General features: G+C 36.8%; 1 protein-coding gene across 3 annotated transcripts in view; it reads right to left on the minus strand.

The window, feature by feature from the left end:
* Positions 1–4,181: 4,181 nt before the first annotated feature.
* CUL3 (cullin 3) overlaps positions 4,182–20,070 on the minus strand; it is a 113,509-nt gene continuing 97,620 nt past the window's right edge. For all 3 annotated transcript variants that reach the window (XM_005574447.4, XM_005574445.4, XM_074010340.1), the window contains 3 exons: positions 13,266–13,452; positions 9,582–9,727; positions 4,182–5,806 (listed from right to left, as the gene is read on the minus strand). In XM_005574447.4, the coding sequence (XP_005574504.1) occupies positions 5,675–5,806; positions 9,582–9,727; positions 13,266–13,452 (465 nt within the window). In that variant the 3' untranslated portion in view covers positions 4,182–5,674. The remainder of the gene's footprint in view (positions 5,807–9,581; positions 9,728–13,265; positions 13,453–20,070) is intronic.

The raw sequence follows: 20,070 nt of genomic DNA on the forward strand, positions 1-20,070 counted from the left end.
TATGGAGGCCTTATTACAAACTTGGATAATACTAATTTTGGTGGAAAAAAAAAAAGTAAGGACTCTTAGGAGTATTGCGTAAGAGTCTGTAGGCAAGCTTAAGAGGAGAATCTTTAAAATGCGATGAACACAGTATGTATACAGACTTTCTTGCTCTGAGGGGTACCCTCCTCAGCACCCTCTCCCCCATCAGATGTAGAAGTTGCAATAGATTTGTGACAGTCTATTCTATAGTTACATACACACATTGGTTGCCTAATGCTAGAGTTGCACTGGAACAAATGCAAATTCTGTCCTTTTCCTCACTTCTTTGGGTAAGTTTCCTCAGTCGCTTTCAGTCTACAATTCCATTCCATTAGAAAAATCATTCTATTTTTTAAATACAGAAGATAGCATTATATAGAAAATAAAAACGTTAATTCTGTAGGTATTGATATCTGACATCAGTTGTATAAATTAGAAATACTTCAACTATACCATATACCAATATGCATAGCTGATATTACCAATTTTTTCTTGTGAAGGATGTATTTTTACAAGATCAAATTCTCCAAAAACATTTTCTAATAAAACAATGCAAACTTTCACCAAAATATGTGCCAAGAAAATCTACCTTCAGATTCAAATTCAATTTACAAGGTTCTGTGCAGTCCCCCAAAACAGCCAGTAATTGGGGACACACGCTTTTAAAAGCACAGGTTTTGGAATTAAGAGAACTGGGTCTAAATTCCTGCACCCCATTAACTATCAGTGGGATTTCATAAAAGTTTTTATGTCACTAAGCCTGAGTTTTTTCATAGGATCTCCACAGGACCAAAGGATCTAATACTGGTAAAGTTCTTATCGCGATGATGCTATGCAAGAAGGCTTAGAAGTCAGCATTTAACACTATATGCCAGCTGGGCATGGTGGCTCATGCCTGTTATCCTAGCGCTTTGGCAGGCTGAGGCAGGAGGATTACTTGAGCCTAGCGGTTTGATGGCAGCCTAGGCAACACAGCAAGACCTTGTCTCTGCCTAAAAGACAAAAAAAAAAAAAAAAGCTTTCATAGTGGCATGCACCTGTGCTCCCAACTACGTGAGAGGCTGGGGTGGGAGGATTGCTTGAGGCCAGGAGGTTGAGGGTGTAGTGAGCCACGATCATGCCAGTGTACTCCAGGCTGGGCGACAGAGCTGGATGCTGTACACACACACACACACACACAGGGTGTAGTGAGCCACGATCATGCCAGTGTACTCCAGGCTGGGCGACAGAGCAGGATGCTGTACACACACACACACACACACACACACACACACACACACACACACACACACACACACTCTCTCTCTCTCTCTCTCTCTCTCTCTCTCTCTCTGCAACCACCCAAGAGCTGGTCTGTATTTTCCACGTTTTATCTAAAAGTATCAAATAACTTCTATTTATAACAGTATCACACTATGTCATAGCCCCAATAGTGCAGTACAAATTTTAATTTGTGAAGTTCAATTATTTTAAGATTTTCTTTCAAGACACTTACTGATCATTTAGCACATTCAAATGAGGTTTACTGAGTGCCTACACCCACTACATACCAGACATCATGCTGAGGCATTTATTCAAGAATCACAACTGCAGAAAGAATTCTGAGACTGAGAATTTTAATTTTCCCACATTGCAATAAATCTTATATGCAATAAAGTTTATTAGTTGAACTGTCCTGTTATTAAAATCTTGGAATTTGACAATTTCATTGTTACTAAAAAATACACAAGTATACTTTGAGCTCCTCATGTATAATTTTAAAGCTATTTTTGCATGGCTCACTCGAGGTCAACTTAGACCCTAAAACTTAGGATCAACTTACTTACATGACGCACTTACAAATTTGCCATTTCTAAAATTAAATGCACGGGTTTCAAGACACCCTAGTTGTTTTTCTCCTGAGCGCGTAATGGCCAATCTCTGTATCATTACCTGTTAAATTTATGACATTCTTACATCTCCTCTTCCCTCTAGCTAATTTGACATAGGAAAGGCACACAAAGGAAAACATTTTGTAAATTTGTAGATTTGAATTTAAGGTACACACCTACCTGTGGTCCCCACTTAAGTATGTAAAACTTTCTCTAAGATTGCAGGAGACAAAACGCCTATTTTCTTTTCAATGGACACATTCCAGAAGGGCAGCCATCACCTTCCCTGTTTTCCTTCCTACCAAAAGTTGGTATCAGCAAATAACATAAAGCTAACAAAATTATGCAAAATTCCATATTGCAATGCTTCATGTATTAGTTTGTCACATTACTATTCATGAGAACGAGGTACAAAATAAATGGAAAATTTTTAATATGGAAAATCGTGTCAATTTGTAACATGGAATATGGATAGGATTAAACCTAGGTCTAACTCGTGGCTCTGCCATTTCCTACTAGCAATGCTGGACAACACTGGTATAATGACGGTTCTCTCACATAAAGCCAATATGACAACTAAATGAATGTACATAAAATATTCAGAATAGTATCTGGCATATGATAAGCACTTAAATGTTACTAACATTTCTAATTATTTCTGCTTTGAGGACTAGAAATGACTTCTAATTTTGCTGACCTGCAATGTTTTAACATTTGCATTTATAGAATGCAAAATACTATGCAACATATAGTAAAATACATGACCTACAATCGATATGTAACAGCTTTCCTTCCAAGATTGACACAATATACCACATACTTTATAAAAAATTATGCTATAAAAGTCATGTCTTAAGTTACAGTAGACAAAGATAAAAATCCTTTATTATGGAAAATGAGTTACACTGTAAACATTAATACTGCTTTCCAAACTGAGGAATTAATTTAGAAGCCTAAGATGATGCTAGTGTACTAGTCTTCTAGAGATGTAGCCATCTTAAAATCAGTTCTAAGCCTTTCCTGCTACCCAACATACCCAGTGAACAACACATCAACAGTGCTTCACTATGAGAAGGATTCTTACTGAGAAGCTGTATCATCATCATCTTGGGGGTTTGATAGCACATAATTACAATGTACACAGGTGACTTAACATATCCTTTAGAAAGGCATGCATGCCTTCCACCATTCCCTTTTAAACCTTGCATCACAACCACTTTTTTGTGAGGTTGTGCATTCTCTAATTGCAATGAATTTTCAGTCTTTAAATAATGTAACGATTGAAAATAAACACTGTCCTGGACTTGATAATGAAGGCAGAGAATTACACTTTAACAATTACTGAAGAGATGACATCATTTTTGCAGTTGAAAAACTATGTACCCATCCTCCTCAGAACTCTTTTAATAAATCACCAAAATTTCTCCGTATCAACAGGACAGAATGGTTAGGATGCATTTTTCTTTCAAATTAAAGCATTAAAAACTGAGAAAAAAAATAGCATCTGTGACCTCTTGCTAAAAAGAAAGCAGTGTTAAAGTGTATTTTGTTATAACCTTTATGACCTAAAATAATACTTATGAAGTCAAACATATAAACGTTTTGTGTGACCAATTTTTTCAGTGCAGCATCACATCGTCAGCATTCTCCAACCATTCAACTCAACTGCAATTCAGAAATGTTTTAATATATTTAGAAGCATAAACATCAAACCTGTGCTCCGAAATTAACAAGTATGTCTCTAAACTCTAGATCTGATTTTTACAGCCACACTTGAGACAATGATGTAAACTTAAACTTTACTTTTAATGGCTTAAACTAGCACTAAAATGTTTAATGTCTCTGGAGATTTCAAATGTAGTTTTTTCATCATTCATGTTTACTAACTCGACAATCTGAGCTGTCCTGTTTTCCCAGGTGTTAAGTATCATTTAATTGGGAAATGAAAGCAGTAATAAAATTCTCAAACCTGAAATATCACATTACTTTCCTATAAACACCTTCCCATTATAGAAAATTTTCAATTATGTCAAAATCAGAAGGTGAAACCCTTAGCTTTCCATGTTACACCTGACTTAGTACTGTTCAAGTATGGTACAAGTGTCCCGAGAACAATGTTCACAATATTTTTCATTGGCATCTTAATTGCATCATGTAGAAGTGGAAAATGCAGAGATAAAGAGCACAAGGCTTATAATTCTACAGTACAGATGGAGACAAAACTGCAATAAAAACATATTTGCAAGTCTAAAAGGAAAATTATAACCCAAGACGCATGGGGAAAAATATTTATGTGGAGTTTTTAATCCGTATTAGAATTCAGTTGTTTTAACTTGACCATAAATTTAAACAGAAACCATCTTCTGAGACATACATTCTAATAAATGTATCAACAGTACTGATAGTCAACGAAGGGTCAATTTAAACTTATTAGTAACATTTCATTTTTCTATCCAACAGAAATCTATAGTGGTTTGCCCCATTACATATCTGAAACATTGTCTTATGAAAACAAAATGAAAATTAAATAAAATTGAAGATAAAAATACTCTGGAAGCACAGGATATCTGACAAGAATCTTCAGCACAAAGCACATCTTTGAAAACGTGAAACGATGACTCTTTGGAGGACAATAGCTAAATATCCAAGAATCATCAGGTTTGAGAAATATTGCTTAATCACTTTCCAAAACACAGTTAGCTGCAAGAATTGAAGATTTCATTAAAACTATCAAGGTCATCATATTTATTGCATCTTTAGATTGCATTTTGAAACAGAAAATTAATAGTGCACCACAGCTTCACCAAAATATATATTTAGGGGCAGGGAGGACCTAAGATATTTATAAACAAAGTATAGACTGTATGTGCTTTTCAGAGGGGCTGAATTAAATATAACCAGCTGCCAACTTTGTGCTCTGACATACTTGAATTAGTGGGTTTGTGTATACTAAATTCATTTATTTTTGTCTACAATAAATGAAATAAAAACACCACCCTATACAATCCACTATTAGCAGTGAGTACAACAGCAAAAAAATTATTGTACAATTTATACATACTAAAATATTTTCTTTCTCTAGAAATAACTCAGAACAAAACCTAATCATTGTAAGACTTAATCTGGGAAATCTCAAATTACAATAGGGAAAAACCAAATCAGGATGTGTACTTGAGCCCAAAACAAAGGTTCCTGGTCATAAGGCTAGAAGATTAGTAAGTGCAAGTGGTAGAATACAGCATGCTCAAATTGTATGCTTGGGTCTTTGTATATTTATCAAACCTTTAAATTAAGTAAGACTAGCTAAAGAAATGTCTTCAGAGCAAGATAACTGGGAATTCTGCATTTCTTTTGCCATTTTTGTTACCCAACTTACACAATGCGCAAAGTGCTAAGCAACACTACAAAAACACATTTACATCAACACTGAAGACCTGGGGAAATGAAATCCAACAATTTTATTTTAATGAGCTGTATTTTCTAAATTTTTGTTTTATTTTCCTGTTTTCATACAGTAAAGAAAACAAAACGCAGCACATTCACATTTTCCCGAGGAACTGTAAAGATGATCTCTACAGGGATAAACGTTGTAAAGCCTGAAGCTCAATCAACTGTTGTTGAAAACTCTCAAAGGGAGTAAAGGCTTGATCTCAATGGTCTAGAACATGTACTGTAATTTAATAGAAGAGATGGTCGTCTTAATATTTAATGATTTAAAAGAACTTCCCAGTCCATGCGAAGAGTACAGTCCAAGAATAAATCAAATTTCTGAACGCATTTTATGCTACATATGTGTATACTTTGCGATCCTCAGGTGTTCGTGCCAAATATTCTCTCTCAATAAGTCCTTCAATACGTTTCTTAATAACAACTGGACTTGGTAAGAATCGAGCCTTCAACTGCTGAGTTACCTAAAAAAGAAAGTAGACAGCATTTTTACATAAACACATAGAAATTCCTATCTTTCAACAGAACTGATATGTCATTTTAACACTGAGAGATTGAACTTTACTAACTGGATTAACAAAGCTAAAAGCACAGAAACTTTAAAAAGGTTCTGTCTGAAAATGTAATGTATGGTTACAACACACTTCCTCAAATCAGAGTGTGAATGCTAAGGACAGCAGTTGAATAGATGAATTAGTTGGAATTATGTTAGTGTGAGTATATGTCACCTATAGTTTAACCTTTTGATGCTGTTATCTACTGACTTCTGGGTTACACTCAAAACTTACAGAACTTGGGTAGCCTATGTATTTAAGAACACAAACTCTGGACTCACAGTACCTGGATAAACTCAGCTCCACCACTACTAGCTCTGGGACCTTGGCCCACTGGCGTGTACACTCAATGTGTTAACAGACATAATGCCTTAGAATAATAATGCCCAATCAAAAGTGCTTCTGTTGTTCCAAGTACTATCAGATTCTAAGTACTGTGCTACATATAATAATAAAACAGTAACTAAAGTAGCAGTCACAGTCTGTCTATGCATCAGTCATTTTGCATGTATGAGTTTATGGTTTGGTTTTTTTTTTGAGACAGAGTCTTGCTCTGTCGCCCAGGCTGGTGCAGTGGCGTGATCTCCGCTCACTGCAAGCTCCGCCTCCCGGGTTCCCACCATTCTCCTGCCTCAGCCTCCCGAGTAGCTGGGACTACAGGCGCCCACCACCACGCCCGGCTAATTTTTTGTATTTTTAGTAGAGACAGGGTTTCACCGTGTTTGCTAGGATGGTCTTGATCTTCTGACCTCGTGATCTGCCTGCCTCTGCCTCCCAAAGTGTTGGGATTACAGGCGTGAGCCACCATGCCCGGCCTATTTAATTAATGTTCTTAACCCTGCAAAGTTGTCTCATTTTACAAATGAGGAAAATATGCCAGAGAAGAAAACTGACATCAACAAGTAGTAAATAACAGAGCCAGCAGAGATGAATCTAAACCTTTCTGACTTCAAAGTCCATGTTCTTTGCTCAAATCCATCCGTGAGCCAGCTTTGCTTCTACTCTTGTTGATCAGCTCATTTCCCAAAGCCATAATGGATTGATAATTCTTTGAAATCTGAAAATTCAGCACTTCACTCTGCAACTACAATCTATCATCCTTCCAGGATTACCACTCCAGTATCTACAAACTTGCTCTCAACCCACCACCTGAGACCTCCCACCCTTTGCCCTTCTTTTCTTCCAGCCTATTAACAGCTCCTATAGACTTGCTCTCTCCCCTGTAACAGAGCCTAAACTGCATTCAAGATCACTTCAGCTGCACTCTCAACAGGACCTTCTACTCCTGATTCTTTTGGTTCTATCTCATAAACACTATTTGATTAAACCTATATTCTATATATACTATATCATTATCAACCTACCACAGAGCTCTTTGCTGAGTAAAGATGTAGTTGTTACACCACTTGTGTACACCAGGAATCAGTAAACTGCAGTCACAGGCCAAATACACCCCACTATCTGTTTCTGTAAAATTTTACTGAAACACAGTCATATGTATTTATTTTTATTCATTTTTTTTGAGATGGAGTCTCGCTGTCGCCCAGGCTGGAGTACAATGGCACAATCTCGGCTCACTGCAACCTCTGCCTCCCGGGTTCAAGCAATTCTCCTACCTCAGTCTCCCGAGTAGTTGCAATTACAGGCACCCACCACCACGCCCGGCTGATTTTTGTATTTTTAGTAGAGACGGGATTTCGCCATGTTGGTCAGGCTGGTCTTGAACTCCTGACCTCAGGTGATCTGCCTGCCTCGGCCTCCCAAAGTGCTGGGATTGCAGGCATGAGCCACTGTGAGTCACATGCATTTATGTATTATCTATGCTACAATTGGCCATTTACAAAAACATCTGCCAATCTCTGGTGTAGACTGGTAACACAAATTTATAGTATTCAAAAGTTCAGCAAGTTCCTGAGCACCATTCTTTGACAAGTATTATTTCAAATTTTTGACAATCCCCTTAAACTCCTCAACCCAGTCCTGCACCAAGCTCATATCAGGTTTTACATAGAGAAAATAAGCCATTTCAATTTGAAGTTCTTCAAATTCCCACCCTACACATGTACATTCATCCATACTTACACTAAACCTTGCTTAGCACATACCCCTGCACCCTGCCCTGGGTTCTCAGGAAGAGGCATGTTCAGTAACATCTGTGTCAGTACACTACCATCATCATACTCCCTATACAATCCTCACATTTCCTTTTCTAGAATGTGGTATTGATCCCTTCATCTCATTTCTTTCCATTTGTTTTTAAGGATCCCTTCCTTATTCTTAGGATATAAACATCCTCAGTATCCTCCCATTGTGGGGGGAAAAAAGCCCAAACCCTTCAACTCTACACTGAATCCTCTAATACTGCTCTCTCTGCCCTTTCCCTTGAGCCAATACTTCAAAGAATAAGCCACTCTTGGTAGTTTCCACCTCCATTTCCCTCTCAAGGAACTACCACTGGATATACACTTTCACGAGTCCAATGAAAATGTCTGAGAAAGTTAACCTGTCACATAATTGCTAAAGTAAGTGTTTATTCAACTTGGTTTTTCCATGATTTTTGATATTACTGACCACTCACTCCTTGTAATTCTCTTCCCTTGTGCTAGGGCACTGACATTTTGTTTTCTTTTCCTCCTAAAGCAGTGTTCTCAAATTTGAAAAAACATCAGAATCACCTACAGTTCGTGTTAAAAAACCAGACTGTTGGGCCCTATCCCCAGAGTTTCTGATTCAATTCTCAGGCTCTGGTGGAATCTAAGAATCTGTGTTTCTCATGAGTTCCCAGGTGATGCTGAGGTAGCTGCTCCAAGAACCACAGTGTGAAAACCAGTGCTCTAAAGAGTTTCTGTTAGTTGTTACACTCACCGTTCCTAAAATGATGAGGGAGGGGTCTATCCCATAGTTCTTTCTTGCTCTATATGCCAACACTGAGCAATTTAATCCACACCTGTGGTTTTAACTGCATTCTCATATAGCTAATTCCCAATGCAACTTCTAGCCCTCGTGTCTATTGTCTTCCACCTGCCCCTGGATGTGCCAATATACAATAAAGTCAACTTGTACAAAACAATATTAAGTGACATCTGGACCACAGCGGCACATTACATTACCCTTGTCTTTTTGGTTACAGAAACCAATCTCTATCTACTCATTCAAGCCAGAAACCTAAAAGGTGTCTTCAACTTCTCCCTCTCACTTCCTGTTATCAATCAGTAAGCCTGTCAATTCTACTTCCCAATTATCTTGATTCAGCTTTCTACCCTCTACCAACACTTTACCCAGGTCCTAATCCTCTCCCACCTACCTTAATGGCCTCTTAAGGGGTCTTCCCCTCCTTAGTTCCCCAATTTGTAAAATGAAAGCATTTAATGAACGGTAACCATTAGTAATTTTTAGAAATAAAGGGAATTTGTTTACACAAAGGTATTAAATAGCAGTGAAAATTTTTTCTTAATACTTCATGTGACAATATTCTACTATTATTTTTGTTATAAACACATTAGTTCTGGGAGTGTGCACATATTTGGATGTATCATTATGTTTAATTACCAAGTGAGTACCATACATTTCATAAGTGTTACATCACTAGAATTTCTTAATTGTAAAATTGTTTTTAAAATTAGTTGAATACAGTAATTTTGTTAATTTTTTTTTCTATATTAGCCCAGTCGTGAAGAGTCCTCACCTCTGCTACTAGAACATTGTGCTGCATCTTCTTTCTAGATTTCATTATCCGCACTATAGCAGCTTCTATCTCATGTTTTCTGTCGTCGTCTACTTTCTGCCTTGTTTCTTTCCTCTCTGGGTCTGATTCACCTTGTTTGGCAGCAACTAAAATAGAAATAAAGACATTGATCATAAATATAATTTTAAAATTTGGTTTATAAGCAAGCTTAATATAATTCAATGTAATCCACAGACAAAAACCAATTTCAGCCTCTGAATATACACACTTAAGTATACATTCAAAAAGTGTCTCATTTAATGTTTACTTGAATACTAAATTATCCTTTTCAAAAATGAGGAATTTAACTTTGAGATAATAAAGTCAATTTTGTTTTTATGCAGAATATAATTTCTTATCTGGAAGAAAAATAGTAGCTGAAAATATTCAGTAGTAAAATTACCAGTAAATAATTTTCATTGCTTATGACTGTCAGAGGTCAACTGATTATTTTATTACCATGGTTCCAAGTTAAAACTCACCAAAAGTATCTCAGATAGGTGAGTATCTGTTGTCTTACTAACTCAAAATGTAGCTGTAATCTCTAAGGTTTTATGCGGAGACAAGAGTATGTATTGCCAAGATTCAGTGAAATAAATAATTTAAAAGTACCACTAGGATGTCAGTTCCTAAAATCTCCTTGCCAAAAATCTCCCTAGAGTTCTGTTACCTAACCATTTCTTGCCGTATATTTTATTATGCTTTTTTATGTCACAACCTCATCACAAATTCATACCAGATTCCAATCTTTAGAAGTCTTACTCTATTCTTCCCTATAGTCTTCAAAGAAACTGCTAAGGGATTAAATACAGAAGTCTTCTTCTTCTGCAACTCTGCTCCAAATGAAACAGCAGAAAAAGAAAACTGATGTTTTATTTGTTCATCAAAAGGAGATAGATGTGAAGTTTCTGGAAGGAGAAATTGTAAAATTGCAAAGCAGCACATGGGGCATTGCTGACTGAGGCACAGGCATGGATAGCCATGAGACAGCAGACTGTACAATTTAGAAGATCATTCTGGTGTGCATATCCATTCAGCTGTTTCTAATTAGAATCCTTTGGATAAAAATACTGCTTTCAGTGTCATTTCCCCAGTGTAAGATAATCATTATCTTAGTAAAAAAAAAAAAAAAAAAAAAAGAAAAATCGAAGAAAATAATCTACTAAGAATGATGCTTATGATGCTTCTCCTCAGAAGTTGACGTCATGAAAAAAAAAAGATAAAGAGGTACTGGTTTAAATGGAACTAAAAAGACATAAAAATTAAATGTAATATGGAAATCTTGAGGGAATCATGAATCCAAAAAGTGAGATATAAAAGAAATTTTTGAGACAACTGAGGCAATATGGGTGTAAACAGATGACATGTAATTAATTTTCTTGGATATGATATAGGAGGTGTGTGCTAACGTTTTTTAGGGGGAAACTGTTGAGATATTTGTAAATTAACTTCAAACGCTGTAGCAAACACACACACGGGTTCGTATACACACAGAGGAAGGCATGGAAGAAGACAAAATTCTAATGACTAGTAAACGTAGGTCACAGCCATACTGATGTCCATTATGGTGCTTTTCACTTTGTGGATTTGAAAATAAAAAATACAAAGTTGCAGGGAAAAAAGTAATTGTTTAAACAATCCCTTTGGCTCATCTGGATTTGGTCACCTAAATAAGCGTCGTCTTAAATACCTGCAGAAAAACATAGATGTCAGATTGTGCTAATGATTCAAAATGAGTATTTTTTTTTTAAAATGTGAGGGGAGGGACTCACTCTGGAGCCTAACACAATACTCCTCACTTGAGTGCAGCAGAAGGGGTTGCTGTGCATGTGCCTATACATGACCTATATGCATGCTGGGGGATGGAATTTGAGCAAGGCAGGTGGTGAAGACTGTCAACTCTGGAAACCCCCCAGATTAAAATTAATCTAATTTTTTTCAAAGGCAGTGTTATTTTAGTAATTCCTTTAACTTCTTTGCATGAACTTTTATTACTGGCTACAGTAAAAGCAGCATAAATAGGTAGGGTCTGAGTCTTTGAATATTTATGTTAGTGAGCCTTTGACAATAAAACCAATGCGGTCACAATGTTTACCACCAAAGAGAAAATTCTGACTTAAACTATGAGTAAGAGCCAAAATCATTTAAAAACCATTCCCAAGAAAAAAACATTGCTTCATAGAATTTTATTGCTTAAAAGAACTTTTAAGCTCCTCTAGTAAAATTCTTCATCATATATGTTTTGAACATACCAAAAACACTATATACATGTACTCCAGAAACACATGTAAGTGTGCACACTTAACATGAAAATCTAAAAATCTATGAAGACTTCTTTTTTTTAAAACATAATACTAATATCTGATATTATTATTGCTGGGCATGATAGAATCTGGGATAACAAAGACTGTTAACTTATTTAGGGTACAGTAGGGTGAGGGTAAGGTAATCCAGATAAATATTCCCACATATTTTCCTCTAATTCTAGGATACAAATGAGCCCTAAAATCCAAAACTGGTATCTGCCCAAATGTATAGTTATGTCTTGCATTGGAAGAAAAATAAATTTTATTCCATGACACTCGCTAGTATAGTTTGCTTTATTCTTAATATGTATTTATGTCAAGACATGGGCCAATCTTGGCTCATGCAGATTACTATGATACAGTTTACAACTACAAGACAAAAGGGGTAAAACCCTGCCAGAGACACTACTCTGCTCTACAGAGTATACATACAAAACAAAAAGATCAAAATGAAAAAAAAAAAATTTAAGTGTGCATATAAAGCTCTAGAATCCATGTAATCTGGTAATCAATTGTATATTTAACATTACTTTTTAAAAGACTATCATAATATACAATATAAATAACTTTTAATATCAGCAAATCAGTCATTTAAAAGATCATCTTATTTATCTTAGGACACTGTTTTATTGCACACATATTTGGCTGTAATGAATATATTAGGACTAGGAAGCCTATCTAATACTAGTTTTTAAGCCAAGTAGCAATTAGTTTTAAACATCAATCAGCAAGGGTGGAGTGCCTTTTTTCCCCTTTAAATACACAGAAAACAAGCATCCTACATTATGTTAAATACTTAATAGAATTTTCACTATCAACTTATATGGCTCTACTAAAAATCATTCACATCAGTATCATTGCTGTTTCTAAATTAAAGATAAGAGTTTTAAGATTTTGAAACAAAAAATATTTATCAAAATATAAATAGCAACATCCAAACATCAAACTTTTACATAGGTCTCCCAATTCTGAAAAACCTCTAAATCAGCTTTAAAGAGACTTCCACTGACTATTAACCAGTTAAAAACAATTTTAAGTACTAATAGGTTCATAAGTTGTATTCTATTTGTTAAAAAAAATGGAAAGAAGTGCTTTGTTCACACCATAAATTACTTTTTAAAATGCTTACTGTACTTGGATTCAAATGCTTACTGTACTTGGATTCAAAAGTATTTCATACAAATACTTATCAACAAAAGCTGCTTTTTTTCTTAAGCCTAAATACCATGCAGCACCAGAAAAGGAGTATTTTTTAAAGACAGAAATCCAACAGATGAGATTCTTTTTCTAAAGAGAAAAATATATAATTTTTTGAGAGGAAAAATATAATTCCAGATACCTGTTTGAATCTTGACTCTGTGTAGTTTGGATGTGAACTGATCATTAACTGTAAATATATGACCATTTTCTATTTCCTTTGATTTGGGTTCTTTTGTTAGAACCCGCTGTGTTGGTTTACCACAGGCGAGGGACTGTAGGGCTCTAACAAGCTCTCTTTCAGGGATATCTGTCTCTTGCTGAATTTCCTGAAATTTCATCAGATTAACATAATTAGACTTTTTGAAAGATTAAAGTTAATTAGTTAATTAGCAAGTAAACTGACCAAGCAGTAGATAAAAAGAGGTAATTCCATTAAATAAATAATGCACAAAAAAGAATTATCTTGAGTATTATGACACATCATTAAAATCTCATTATTTGAACAAACTAGAGGAAAGGGTGATTCAAATTATATAATATTAAAAAGACAAGTAACTTTTTTGTTTCAGGAGATACAATGGTTAATCTAAAAATGTTATCCAGTAGAGATTATCAGGAACCTGCTTTAACATTTAGTTTTGCAAAAATAAAGTGTTAACCAACATATAATTGCTAATTTTAGAAATATTTTATAGTCTCCCATCCAAATTTATCCATACTCCTCTTTTGCTTAGTAATTTCCTTCATAGAAAAAAGGAAGATAAGCCTGAGCTCAGGCCTTCTACCATACAACGAAAATTTACCATCCAAACTGACCACATGTAAGCTTCTATGACCAAATGAAGAAAAAAAAACCAACCCTGTAAATTACATTAAACATAAAAATCAACAAGCAATCTGTGTTGAAGTTCAGGTGATAATCTTTTCTGCATATTATGGTATGAATAAAATGTAATACTAGGGGAGAAAAAGCAGCTCGGTAAAGAATGTTGTGTAATTTTAAATTCACTATTCTGTTATGTCAGTGGGACAGCAAGAAAACTGTAGTTCTATGATTTAGTCTCTACATGTCTATAGTGATACGTGATTTTGAGTTTTAAAAGTCTTGACACTAGGATTTATTGTTTTGATGAACTGTATACAGCTGTCTCTTTCTCAAAAGCAGCTTACGAAGAGTGGGCATGAAGATATTCAGATTATATGAGTAACTGATCTGGAGAGTCATTCTCTCTAGAGAAGTCTTTGAGCAACAGTTCTGTTCTTCTAAAAAACTGTCAGGTAAGCAAGGATTCAGAGAAATGTGATTTTCAGTGATTCTGCATATTCATTTTCTTCAAATAATCTCTGGTTATATCTACCTACTTTAGGCATTTCAAATACAATAAATGTTAATCCCAGAAAATAGGTGCTATTATTAGAATGAAGATGTTTATTATTACATACACACTAAGTGATTTATTTACATATTTTAGTTATTGCTTAATCATATTCAATGAACCAGAAAAACCTTAGGTGATATTTTAAAATTACAGATCATTCCCAGAGGTAACTATTATCAAAAGTATTTTATAAAAGTCAGTCCTCAAACCTTATAGTGGGGAATTCTTAGCTGCCTTACAATGAAATGCCCCTAAAGTCATAAGGTTGTACATATAATGAGAGAGTTAAGCGTAACAGTAGTATACTAGACATCTTTCTATTAGAGTTAGGAACAACATAAGGATGCCTATCTTTACTATTACTATTCTACCTGCACTCTGCCTTTTCCTATTCATCTATATATACACATGAATACAAGCATATGCATATACATGAATGTACGTGAACACATCCACCTATACACCAGTATTAGTGTTAAATGAGATAACATGAATTTTTGTATTAATTTCTTCAGATTTTTCCGCTTGCAAAAAGAGATTAAAGCTACAAGGAATTCCACAGTACTGTTCTATCATGACACAAGTGGAGATTGAGACTAGATCCAATGTTCTGTCGGTACATGCATTTCTGACTTTGAGCACAAAAGCCTGTTTTTCAGAAGCAAATTTCTAGAAATGCACTTGCTTCCTCAAAGTTATAAATATTTTATATTTGTGCCAGGCATGGCGGCTCATGCCTGTAATCCCAGCACTTTGGGAGGCCAAGGTGGGAAAATCACTTGAGCCCAAGAATTCAAAATCAGCCTGGTCAACACAGCAAGATCTGCTCTCTACCAAACATTTAAAAACTAGCCTGTAGTCCCAGCTACTCATGAGGCTAAGGTGGGAGGATGGCTTGAACCCGGGAGGTTGAGGCTGCAGTGAGACATAATACCACTACACTGCAGTGTGGGCAAGAATGAGACCCTGTCTCAAATTTTTTTTTTTGGTATTTGATAAATACTAATGAACTGCTTTCAAGTTGCTTAAAAATGTAACCCCCTACAATAGTACATGAATATCCACTCCCTCACATCTTCTTCAATACCAGATTTTCTTTTGCTCATATGTTTGGCTAAAAATGAAATTTCATTATTTTAATTTGTACTTCTCCATGACCACTATGGGAAAAAATATTTTTATATTTACAGGATATCTGTAATCTTCTATGCTTTCTCTATCTATATTCCTTGCATGTTTTTATACTCAATTGTTTCTCTTCATACTGATTTAACTGATGCTTTTTATAGATTATGGTTTTCAATTTTTATACATTATAAATAATTTCTCCTAGTCTCTATTTTTAACTTAATATATCTTATATAGATGTGTTATCACTTATGTGGTTACATCTGTTAGTCTCTTCCTTTGTTATTTTTGTAATAAATTTTTAAAAGACATTTCTCACATTAAGGTTACCAAAATACTCAAAATTTTCTTTTATTATTTATATAGATTTGCAATTATATTTAGATTTTCACACTTATCTGGAATTTTGTATTTGATGTGATCCATGGAATTGAGGTCTTAATACTACCCTCTTCTCACTCTCACAAATAAACAAACAATTAAATTCAGTTTTTAGAAATGACAAATTTGAGATCTGGCAAGATGGTCGAATAGTTAATAGCTCAGGTCTGCAGCTCTCAGTGAGACTAACGCAAAAGGCGGGTGATTTCTGCATTTCCAACTGAGGTACCTGGTTCATCTTAATGGGACTGGTTAGACAGTGGGTGCAGCCCACAAGTGTGAGGAGAAGCAGGGCAGGGCATCACCTCACCTGGGAAGCACAAGGGACCAGGAAATTCCCTCCCCCAGCCAAGGGAAGCCCTGAGGGACCGTGCTATCCAGCCCAGATACTACGCTTTTCCCACAGTTTTTGCAACCCGCAGACCAGGAGATTCCCTTGTGTGCCTACACCACCAGGGTCCTGGGTTTCTAGCACAAAACTGGGTGGCTGTTTGGACAGATACCAAGTTGGCTGTAGGAGTTTTTTTTTTTTTTCATATCCCAGTGGCACCTGGAACCCCAGCGAGATAGAACCATTCACTCCCCTGGAAAGGGGGCTGAAGCCAGGGAGCCAAGTGGTCTCACTCAGCGGGTCCCACCCCGACAGAGCCCAGCAAGCAAGCTAAGACCCACTGGGTTGAAATTCTCGCTGCCAGCACAGCAGTCTGAAGTCGACTTGGGACACTCAAGCGTGGTGGGGGGAGGGGTGTCCACCATTACTGAGGCTTGAGTAAGCGGTTTTCCCCTCACAGTATAAACAAAGCCTCCAGGAAGTTCAAAGTGGGCAGGTGGCAAAGCTGCTGTGGCCAAATGGCCTCTCTAGATTTCTCCTCACTGGGCAGGGCATCTCGGAAAGAAAGGCAGCAGCCTGAGTCATGGGCTTGTAAATAAAACTCCCATCTCCCCTGGGACAGAGCACCTGAGGGAAGGGGCAGCTATGGGCCCAGCTTCAGGAGAATTAAACATTCCTGCCTGCCAGCTCTGAAGAGAGCAGTGGACCTCACAGCACGGCACTCCAGCTCTGTGAAGGGACAGACTGCCTCCTCAAGTGGGTCCCTGACCCCCATGCCTCCTGACAGGAGACACCTCCCAGCAGGGGTCAACAGACACCTCACACAGGAGACCTCTGACTGGCATCCAGCAGGTGCCCCTCTGGGACAAAGCTTCCAGAGGAAGGAGCAGGCAGCAATCTTTGCTGTTCTGCAGCCTCCACTGGTGATACCTAGGCAAACAGGGTCTGGAGTGGATCTCCAGCAAACTGCAGCAGACCTGCAGAAGAGAGGCCTGATTGTGAGAAGAAAAACTAACAAACAGAAAGCAGTAACATTCAACATCAACAAAAAGAATGTCCACGCAAAAACCCCATCCGCAGGTCATCGGCATCAAAGATCAAAGGTAGATAAATCCACGAAGATGAGGAAAAACCAGGGCAAAAAAGATGAAAATTCCAAAAACCAGAATGCCTCTTCTCCAAAGGCACAAAACCGGATGGAGAATGAGTTTGACAAATCGACAGAAATAGGTTTCAGAAGGTGGGTAACAATAAACTCCTCTGAACTAAAGGAGCATGTTCTAACCCAATGCAAAGAAGCTAACAACCTGAATAAAAGGTTACAGGAACTGCTAACTAGAATAACCAGTTTAGAGAAGACCATAAATGACCTGATGGAGCTGAAAAACATAGCACGAGAACTTCGTGAAGCATACACAAGTATCAATAGCTGAACTGATCAAGCAGAAGAAAGGATATCAAAGACTGAAGATCAACTTAATGAAATAAAGCGTTAAGATTAGAGAAAAAACAATGAAAAGGAACAAAGTCTCCAAGAAATATGGGACTATGTGAAAAGACCAAGCCTACGTTTGATTGGTGTACCTGAAAGTGACGGGGAGAATGGAACCAAGTTGGAAAACACACTTCAGGATATTAACCAGGAGAACTTCCCCAACCTAGCAAGACAGGCCATCATTCAAATTCATGAAATACAGAGACCACCACAAAGATATTCCTCCAGAACAGCAACCCCAAGACACATAATCATCACATTCACCGAGGTTGAAATGAAGGAAAAAATGTTAAGGGCAGCCAGAAAGGTTGCGTTACCCACAAAGGGAAGCCCATCAGACTAACAGCAGATCTCCCTGCAGAAACCCTACAAGCCAGAAGAGAGTGGGGGGCCAATATTCAACAATCCTAAAGACAAGAATGTTCAACCCAGAATATCACATTCAGCCAAATTAAGCTTCATAAGCAAAGGAGAAATAAAATCCTTTACAGACAGACAAATGCTGAGGGATTCTGTCACCACCAGGCCTGCCTTACAAGGGCTCCTGAAGGAAGGACTAAATATGGAAAAAGAAAAATCGGTACCAGCCACTGCAAAATCATACCAAAATGTAAAGACCATTGACACTATGAAGAAACTTCAACAACTAATGGGCAAAATAACCAGCTAGCATCATAATGACAGGATCAAATTCACACATAACAATGTTAACCTTAAATGTAAAGGGGCTAAATGCTCCAATTAAAAGACAGACTGGCAAACTGGATAAAGAGTCAAGGCCCATCAGTGTGCTGTATTCAGGAGACCCATCTCATGTGCAAAGACACACACAGGCTCAAAATAAAGGAACGGAGGAATATTTACCAAGCAAATAGCAAAAAAAAAAAAAAAAAAAAAAAAAAAAAAAAAGCAGGGGTTGCAATCCTAGTCTCTGATAAAACAGACTTTAAACCAACAAAGATCAAAAAAGACAAAGAAGGGCATTACATAACGGTAAAGGGATCAAAGCAACAAGAAGAGCTAACTACCCTAAATATATATGCACCCAATATAGGAACACCCAGATTCATAAAGCAAGTTCTTAGAGACCTATAAAGAGACTCAGACTCCCACACAATAATAGGGGGAGACTTTAATACCTCACTGTCAAAATTAAACAGATCAACGAGACAGAAAACTAACAAGGATATTCAGGGACTTGAACTCAGTTCTGGACCAACAGACATCTATAGAACTCTCCACCCCAAGTCAACAGAATATATATTCTTCTGAGCACATCACACTTATTCTAATATTGACCACCTAATGGGAAGTAAAACACTCCTCAGCAAATGCAAAAGAACGGAACTCATAACAAACAGTCTTTCAGACCACAGTGGAATCAAATTAGAACTCAGGATTAAGAAACTCACCCAAAACCGCACAACTACATGGAAACTGAACAACCTGCTCCTGAATGATTACTGGGTAAATAACACAATGAAGGCAGAAATAAATACGGTATTTGAAACCAATGAGAACAAAGACACAACGTTCCAGAATCTCTGGGACACGGCTAAAGCAGTGTGTGAGGGAAATTTATAGCACTAATTGCCCACAGGAGAAAGCAGGAAAGATCTAAAATCGACACCCTAACATCACAATTAAAAGAACTAGACAAGCAAGAGCAAACAAATTCAAAAGCTAGCAGCAGACAAGAAACAACTAACATCAGAGCAGAACTGAAGGAGATAAGAGACACGGAAAAACCCTTCAAAAAAAAAAAAAAAAAAAATCAATGAATCCAAGTGCTGGTTTTTTGCAAAGATTAACAAAATAGGTAAGACTCCTAGCCAGACTAATAAAGAAGACAGAAGAATCAAATAGACATAGTAAAAAAATGATAAAGGGGATATCACCACTGATCCTACAGAAATACAAACTACCATCAGAGAATACTATAAACACTTTTATGCAAATAAACTAGACAATCTAGAAAAAACAAACAAATTAACGGACACATACATTCTCCCAAGACTAAGCCAGGAAGAAGTCAAATCCCTGAAGAGACCAATAACAAGTTCTGAAACTGAGGCAGTAATAGCCTACCAACCCAAAAGAGCCCAGGACCAGAAGGATTCACAGCCGAATTCTACCAGAGGTACAAAGAGGAGCTGGTATCACTCCTTCGCAAACTATTCCAAACAATAGAAAAAGAAGGACTTCACCCTAACTCATTTTATGAGGCCAG

The sequence above is a fragment of the Macaca fascicularis genome, chromosome 12 (genome assembly GCF_037993035.2).
Source record: "Macaca fascicularis isolate 582-1 chromosome 12, T2T-MFA8v1.1".
In the NCBI taxonomy this organism is placed as follows: Eukaryota; Metazoa; Chordata; class Mammalia; order Primates; family Cercopithecidae; genus Macaca; species Macaca fascicularis.